Consider the following 9,530-nt stretch of genomic DNA (forward strand, 5'->3'; position numbering starts at 1 on the left):
ACATAGGCATACCTATGTGTTATGGGCAGACCTATATGTGTAATGGGCAGACCTATATGTGTTATGGGCATACCTATATGTGTTATAGGCATACCTAAATGTGTTATGGGCATACCTATATGTGTTATGGGCATACCTATGTGTTATGGACATACCTATATGTGTTATGGGCATACCTATGTGTTTTGGGCACACCTTTATGACTTATGGGCATACCTGTGTGTTATGGACATACCTATGTGATTTGGGCACACCTTTATGACTTATGGGCATACCTGTGTGTGTTATGGGCATACCTATATATGTTATAGGCATACCTATATGTGTTATGGGTGGTTGTTGGTTTTCCGTATTGCTTACTATAACATAGCAGTGGCTGTTGTTGGTCTTCTGTTGTTGCTGCCACAGGTGATATGCTCACCCCCACCGGTCCTATTTCATTCATTCAGGTGCACGGCATAGGACAGGCAATGGAGGCAGTGGACATCACAGACGACACCAACATGTTACGTGGACGTATGCACGCCATGGCCACTCGCTTCCACAACAACCTGCATGGCAAGTTCTTGGTCATACCGGTCCAGGTGTGTGATGACTCGGGTACACTGTACCTGTCTAGGGGTTTAGAGGTTTAGAGTTTAAATGTCTGGTCATTTAGTTGTATGTTACGTGGACGTATGCACGCCATGGCCACTCGCTTCCACAACAACCTGCATGGCAAGTTCTTGGTCATACCGGTCCAGGTGTGTTATGACTCAGGTGCACTGTACCTGTCTAGTGTTTTAGAGGTTTAGGGTTTAAATGTTTGGATATTTAGATGTATGTAACGTGGACGTATGCACGCCATGGCCACTCGCTTCCACAACAACCTACATGGTAAGTTCTTGGTCATACCAGTCCAGGTGTGTAATTTAGGGTTTAAAGGATTGGACATTTAGTTCTAGGTGGAGTGCGAGTGTGGGGTGTTGTCTTAAGTTTCACGGTATGGATTGAATGGCGACCATGACTTAGGTGCACTGTACCTGTCTAGGGTTTTAGGGGTCTAGGGTTTAAGGGTTTGGACATATAGTTCTAGGTGGAGTGCGAGTGTGGGGTGAGGTCTTGGGTTCACGGTATGTATTGAATGGTGAGCCGATGGGAGATGGACTGCAGTTGTTGTTTTGTTGTGGTAGTGTCATGTGTCGAGATGGGAGTGTGGGGTTCAGAGATGTGGTACATGCTTCGTGTGTGTATGTGTTGCATAGTTGATGAGTCATCTGTATATAACGTAATAAATATTCATTCGCACTTTATGCGGAATGTCGGGCTCGTGAGCATGAATATATATATCTATTATATATATATATATATATATATATATATATATATATATATATTCACACTCCATATATATATATATATATCACACTCCATATATATATATATATATCACACTCCATATATATATATATATATCACACTCCATATATATATATATATATCACACTCCATATATATATATATATATCACACTCCATATATATATATATATATCACACTCCATATATATATATATATATCACACTCCATATATATATATATATATCACACTCCATATATATATATATATATCACACTCCATATATATATATATATATCACACTCCATATATATATATATATATCACACTCCATATATATATATATATATCACACTCCATATATATATATAGATGCGCACACGCACGTACTTAAATGATTACGCAAAGGTATTTCTGAGTACGCACGACTACGTCCGCCATCTCATACAACACGCCATTTGCAGTGGAGGAAAGGTCTGCAGTTCAACTCAGAGAATGAAACGTCCATCGACGACATCACTGTGGATGGCTGCAGGGGCCTACGGGAGATGATTCATTCAACGGGTGTGTGTGTGTGTGATATAGTGAGATGATTTATTCAACAGGTGTGTGTGTATGATATAGTGAGCTGGTTTATTCAACGGGTGTGTGTGTGTGTGATATAGTGATATATTTTATTTAACGGGTGTGTGTGTATGATATAGTGATATGATCCATTCAACGGGTGTGTGTGTGTATGATGTAGTGATATGGTTTATTCAACTGGTGTGTGTGTGTGTGATATAGTGATATGGTTTATTCAACGGGTGTGTGTGCGTGCGATATAGTGATATATTTATTTAACGGGTGTGTGTGGGTATGATATAGTGATATGATTTATTCAACGGGGGTGTGTGTGTAGGATATAGTGATATGATTTATTCAACGGGCGTGTGTGTGTATGACATAGTGATATGATTTTTGCAACGGGTGTGTGTGTGTGTAATATAGTGATATGATTTATTCAACGTGTGTGTGTGTGTGATAGTGATATGGTTCATTCAACGGGTGTGTATGTGTGTGATATAGTGAGGTGACCCAAGCACTGGTTATGTATATACTGCAAGCATAGTACACACCAATTGAGTTGTGTGATTGCCTGCATGTGTGCTGAGTCGTAGGGTTTTACTAAAACCCTACAACCCACTTTTACACACCCCTCTCAAACACACTAACACGCCCCTCTCACACCCACTGTACACAGCCCTGGACGTGCTCTTCTACACTAACCCGCGCACGTGCCAACTAATCTTCAGCGAACTCGGCACACGACTGCTGGAACTACACGAGAAGTTCACCCTCAGACACCCCGGGTTTGTAGGCAGGGGGGGCAAGGTGAGTGCAGACGTAGGACTACTGAATGTACACGTACACGTACACTCACACATGCTCATGTACATGCACTTACACTCACACATGTACATATACATGCACATGCACATATCACCCTCAGACACCCCGGGTTTGTAGGCAGGGGGGGCCAAGGTGAGTGCAGGCGTAGGACTACTGAGAGAGAATACGAGGTACACATACACTCACACATGCACATATACATGCACACGCACATGCACATATACATGCACACGCACATGCACATATACATGCACACGCACATGCACATGCACATGCACACATCACCCTCAGATACCCCGGGTTTGTAGGCAGGGGGGGCAAGATGAGTGCTAGCGTAGGACTACTGAGAGAGAATACGAGGTACACATACACTCACACATGCACATATACATCCACACGCACATGCACATGCACATATCACCCTCAGACACCCCGGGTTTGTAGGCAGGGGGGGCAAGGTGAGTGCAGGCGTAGGACTACTGAGAGAGACTATGAGGTACACATACACGTACACTCACACATGCACATGCACAATCACATACACATGCAAAGTCGATGGCAATAGCTCAGCCGTACGTCTGCATATAGTAGATGACTACTGGGGCTTGAAGGCGGCGGTAGTATATACAGGTACTCGTGCCCTTGCATCTGAAGTACTTCGATTTCAATCCTGTGGTTGAAACAAATTTTTTCCCCGATATTTCTGTTAAAACTTGGGGTTATTTCTTCTCCCAACCGCCGTTAAACAAACAGTTTTCAATCTTTGGGCATAGTTTGGGGTCAGTGCTGTCGTATGATCTGCTGAGCCATCAACACGGCGGTGTGAACATAGACACGTCCAAAGGTACGCAGCACTACAGGGTTTTACGGTTTTCAGGGTTTAGTCGATACTTATTTCTACAACAACTGGCCATGTCAGTCAATTAGTGTTGAGTTATAAGAAGCACTATGTGTATAAGACACAATACTAGTAGCTATGTGTATAAAGTATAGTACTAGTTATGTGTATAAGACACAATACTAGTACTCATGTGCATAAAGTATAGTACTAGTTATGTGCATTAAGTATAGTACTAGTTATGTGCATAAAGTATAGGACTAGTTATCGTGCATAAAGTACAGTACTAGTTATGTGCATAAAGTATAGTACTAGTTATGTGCTTAAAGTATAGTACTAGTTATGTGCTTAAAAGTGTTGAGTTATAAGAAGCACTATGTGTATAAGACACAATACTAGTAGCTATGTGTATAAAGTATAGTACTAGTTATGTGTATAAGACACAATACTAGTACTCATGTGCATAAAGTATAGTACTAGTTATGTGCATTAAGTATAGTACTAGTTATGTGCATAAAGTATAGGACTAGTTATCGTGCATAAAGTACAGTACTAGTTATGTGCATAAAGTATAGTACTAGTTATGTGCTTAAAGTATAGTACTAGTTATGTGCTTAAAGTATAGTACTAGTTATGTGCTTAAAGTATAGTACTAGTTATGTGCATAAAGTATAGTACTAGTTATGTGCATAAAGTATAGTACTAGTTATGTGCATAAAATATAGTACTAGTTATGTGTATATGATATAATACTAGTAGCTAGGTGCATAAATTAGAATACTAGAAGCTATGTGCATAAATTATAGTACTAGTTATGTGTATATGATATAATACTAGTAGCTATGTGCATAAAGTATAGTACTAGTTGTGTATATGATATAATACTAGTAGCTATGTGTATAAAATATAGTACTAGTACTAGATTGTTGGTGGCAGACGCTTGCGATGAGCCTGGCAAACCCAATAACCCAACCACACCTCATCCCGAACTGTCCAATGAAAGTACGCCAACTGTGAGGTCTATACGATCCCATACAACTGACATGCATGCGCTGACCAATCATACCGCGTCTATTTATAGATACTACTCCTGTAACGGCCACTGAATTGGCGGAAACCATTCCGTCGGAGTACCTCGTGGACTGCGCCACAGACTCAGACGAACTGCGCAATGCCAAAGAGCAGATCAGAAAATTCAAAGCAACGGTCGACAACGATTTAATAGCCAGACAACAGCGTATGTGTTAACAACCGAAACACACAGCATGTATATATATATATATATATATATATATATGATGTGTGTGTATATGTGTGTGTTTGCGTGTGAGAGAGTGTGTGTTTGTGTGTATCACGACAAGTACCAGCCTGTCAAGGAAGACAACTATCAACAGCGAAACCCAATTCAGATGCCACTTTAGCAGTGCAGCGCATACTGTATGATAATCCTCTCCACAGGTCTTGTTTAATGTGAGTGAGTGTGCATGTCACGTTGTCATAGCAACGGCACCACAGCCACCAAGTGCCCCAACAGACAACCCACACACGCCCTTCGGGGAAGATGACTACAGCACTACTACTACGTAGCACTCACGCATATATCACCTCAGCAGCACTATGTATGGGATATGGAATATTTACCTACCCAACACCGTTCATGCAACTACCTGTGCATAACAAGTATCTGCATGTGGATAAAACGTACCCTACATGTGCTTATTAATATCTACTTAACAAGTATCTGCATGTATTATACATCGTCAAGAGAAACCACAGTGTTCTTGGCGCTCGTTGTACATACGTATACCGGCTTGAGTACTCGTCGTACGTGACTGTAAACATACCTACTTGTTAATATCATGTATCGACATGTACATAACATATACCTACTTGTTAATATCATGTATCTACATGTACATAACATATACCTACTTGTTAATATCATGTATCTACATGTACATAACATATACCTACTTGTTAATATCATGTATCTACATGTACATAGCATATACCTACTTGTTAATATCATGTATCTACATGTACATAGCATATACCTATTTGTTAATGTCATGTATCTACGTGAACATAACATGTACTTGTTAATGTCATCTATCTACATGTAGATAATATATACCTACTTGTTAACATCATCTATCTGTATGTACATATCATAGACCTACTTGTCAACATCATCTATCCACCTGTGCATACCATCCCATTCCACCCCCACAGGAATACAACCACCCCCTCCCGCAACCAACGACCCATTCCCTGGCTGTGCAGACGACAGCAGTTCACTGCTCCTGCCACCCACCCACGCCATAGGCACAGGCACACACCGCATCACCTATGACGTGCAGTACCCACAGCTGCCGTTTGAGGTCGACACACTCATCCTCAGCGGCAGTCCCATTGCGGTGTTTATGCAGGTGAAGCAGCTCAGGCTGAAGGTATGGGAGAGGCGCGTGTGGGGGTGAGGGTGGCATTGTGTATGTGAGTGCTAATACACTACACATGACCGTTGTGCTATGAACGGTATCTGTCCACATACGAGACGCCTCTGCTCAGGGCTGTGTTACACGTGAATGAGTCATGTCCACTTTTGTGGCATTTTATAACCCACTCAGAACCTCTCCTGCGACGGCCCTTAGTCGACACAAAAGGTGCGATGTCCCAAACGAGCACTGCGGGTTCATTTAGGGTGCAGGGTCTAGGGTTTTAGTCGTGGTTGTTGTACCTACCTGTACTACCCTGCTGTAGTGCCTGGGCCTTGCGGTCATTGCCCCAGTATATTGATTGGTTCACGTCCCTGGGTTTTAGGGTTTGTCCTTGGCTCAATATTGTACCGAAGGTTTATTATACGATACGCCGACGGGCATGTACTCCCGCGGAATGGAATGGTGACGTACGTTCTTATGCTCGATTGATTGTGACCTATACGCTTTGGGACAATACGTTAATGTTTGATGAGCTATCGACACCTCCGATCGCATACAATTGGGACCACATATTGCACGTGCATCTATATCCATCATCAGGTCATTCGGGAAATTTTGTATTGTAAATTCCCATCATGTCATATTCTATTTATATATATATATGTAGATGTATATCTTCGCATATTGCCCATTTACAGAAAGGCAACACCAACAGTCTGCAGTCTACCGGGGCCCGACCATTGGTCTGTAAACTATATAACTTATTCTACCCGTACGACCCTGTGGCTTACCGATTAGAGCCGCTCCTTGACAGTACGTTATCTATTTGAATTACGTTTTTCAGCATTATAGTCCGTTTCTTGCTCTACGATGGTGCGCTTGTTCTACTGGGGGTAGTATCTGTGTCCTGCATTATCTTCTGGGCCATATCGAGTACAATACGTTTTGGGATCGCAGTATCTATCCATTCTCCTGTTTGCCTTCACCAGATAGTTGTAGTCACTTGCCTGTTGTTGTTTAACCAAGTAAATCTCGCGTGAGCAAGGGCCGTGTGCGTGCACACACTTTCTGAGCATGCATTCGGCAGTCGTCTATGTCTGTCTCTGCGGCATGGGGTTTGTCGTCCGTTTGCGTCTGAAAGTATAGTCGTCGCATCGCGTACCTTCGTCGTTGTATTGATCGTGCGTGCGGCACAGCTGATCCTATCGCACCCGCAGTTCAAGTGGTGCCTGTTATGTGATAGAGTGTGTGGGTGCATGGTGTGTATGATTGAATGACATATACGTTGATTTAGGTTCCTTGCTATCATCCAATGGTTGCCATGGCGACACTTGAGCTGTCTCTGACTTATGACTGGCAGGAGCACGTGGGCTATGCGTTGCTTGTGGCTGAGGATTTCTCAGCTGCTGAGCTCAATGCCTAAGCTAATAGATACACAGACGCCTTAGACCCATTCAGATCCACCTCACAAGACATAACCCAAGATGGCCATACCCTAAAACTCTATACTCTACAACCACACCCGTTAATTGTACACCTACCTACTAAAAGCCCCAATACTAAGCCAATAGATACACAGACGCCTTAGACCCATTCAGATCCATCTCACCAGACTGGACATACCCTCAACCCCTATACTCTAACCCACACCCTTTAATTGTACACCTGTCTACCCCAAGACCTGCGTTCCAACCATACGATACTTCTGTCCAGTTGCCATAGCAACAGATACCTACATGCCTGCTCTGACACTCGTGCTGAGCGTCAAGATAGCCTCGACTGGGAGGTCAGTCGTAGCAGTTGCCCACTTCACACTCCTTTACGGGGGACTTGTCCAGGAGTTTATACCTACACATACCCACTGGAATATATAATTACACGCACCTACCAGAATTGGTACCTACACGCAACTACTAGAAATAGTACCTACACGAACCTACTAGAATTGGTACCTACACGCACCTACTAGAATTGGTACCTACACGCACCTACTAGAATTGGTACCTACACGCACCTACTAGAATTGGTACCTACACGCACCTACTAGAATTGGTACCTACACGCACCTACTAGAATTGGTACCTACACGCACCTACTAGAATTGGTACCCACACGCACCTACTAGAATTGGTACCTACACGCACCTACTAGAAATGGTACCTACACCCACCTACTAGAATTGTTACCTACACCCACCTACTAGAATTGGTACCTACACCCACCTACCGGACTGTATCAGAACCGTTGCATCCCACGGATTTGACCAATATCACTGATGCCACACTATTCAATATCTATCGTATAGTCACACCCATTCAATGTCAACCAACCCTAAACCCCTATAGCCCAGCTGTTAAATACTCTGAACCCATTCATAGCCTCCTAAACTATTTACCAGGAGGCTATGACCCATTCCAAAGAACAAACCCTAAACTCTAGCCCCATTTCAACCCAGCCCCGCCCCATTTCTCACAGGTTTTTCCCCATCCCCCCTCCTCCCCACCACACCCCCACAGGCAGTTTCCGGTCCACCCGACCGTCCATAGTGTACTACTACGCGGGTGGGCTGAGACTACACACCGCTGTGTCGCAGACGGTCGAAGGACTGGGTCAGAACATCCTGGGTGCTAAGCTGGTCATGGACAAGGGCTTCGCACAGGTATGTATGCCAAGCAGTGGCCACCCGATACTCGTGCAGTGAGGTACGGGCTTCTCGCCGCCTCAGTTTAGACTGATATGAAACGATACGAATGATACGATACGAACCGCTTGTGAGGTGCAATTTTTTTTTGTTCTTATTATATATGCGACTCACAAGGACAATACATTACATTATTGACAATACGAACCCTAAGCCATGTCATCCCGTTCCCAACTGTTCTTTTTATATATGTGACTCACAAGGACAAGGACAATACATTTCATTACTGACAATACGAACCCTAAGCCATATCATCTCGTTTCAACTGTCAGATTGCCAAAAGCATGACATTCAATATGGGCGCCTCAAAGGAGAAGGAGCTGGAGCTCAAGCGCAACAGAACCGCCGATCTCGAGAGGTGAGTTCATATCATCCACACTCCCATGCCTGACCCAATGCTGCTGTTGTTGTGTGTGTGTTATGTGTTTCATTTACACTCATGACTCACCCACTGCACTGCTTGTTGTGTCGAGTGTAGGCCGTTTATACTGTGCTGCTCCCGTTCTCAAGTCCTTTATTGATGGCACACAAGCCTTTCCCCGTGGTGCATGGGAGTGTAATTGATCCTGGTATCGTCTTAGTAGTTGAGTTGAGAATGCAATTCTTCAAGTGTTTTCACGCACTCCTTTGCACACAGATTAAAACGGGTACAGCAGGAGGAGCAGTTGCAATTGGCTCAGTCTATCTTGCAGACTGCCAATCCGGATAAAAGGTACTTACAAGACTTTTGGCTATATATATATATATATATATATATATATATATATATGTGTGTGTGTGTGTATTATATATATATATATATATAGTGTGTGTGTGTTATAT

General features: G+C 43.0%; 1 protein-coding gene across 1 annotated transcript in view; it reads left to right on the forward strand.

Annotated features, from left to right (window-relative positions):
* SARC_03746 (hypothetical protein) overlaps positions 1 to 9,530 on the forward strand; it is a gene marked incomplete at its 5' end in the record, with an annotated part of 13,676 nt that overhangs the window by 2,015 nt on the left and 2,131 nt on the right. Inside the window, 10 exons of the mRNA XM_014302463.1 lie at positions 450 to 584; positions 1,804 to 1,903; positions 2,583 to 2,713; positions 3,485 to 3,575; positions 4,651 to 4,806; positions 5,802 to 6,019; positions 6,706 to 6,820; positions 8,524 to 8,666; positions 8,981 to 9,066; positions 9,346 to 9,420. Coding sequence (XP_014157938.1) covers positions 450 to 584; positions 1,804 to 1,903; positions 2,583 to 2,713; positions 3,485 to 3,575; positions 4,651 to 4,806; positions 5,802 to 6,019; positions 6,706 to 6,820; positions 8,524 to 8,666; positions 8,981 to 9,066; positions 9,346 to 9,420 — 1,250 coding nt within the window. The remainder of the gene's footprint in view (positions 1 to 449; positions 585 to 1,803; positions 1,904 to 2,582; positions 2,714 to 3,484; positions 3,576 to 4,650; positions 4,807 to 5,801; positions 6,020 to 6,705; positions 6,821 to 8,523; positions 8,667 to 8,980; positions 9,067 to 9,345; positions 9,421 to 9,530) is intronic.

This window comes from Sphaeroforma arctica (genome assembly GCF_001186125.1).
Source record: "Sphaeroforma arctica JP610 unplaced genomic scaffold supercont1.197, whole genome shotgun sequence".
Classification (NCBI taxonomy): domain Eukaryota; class Ichthyosporea; order Ichthyophonida; genus Sphaeroforma; species Sphaeroforma arctica.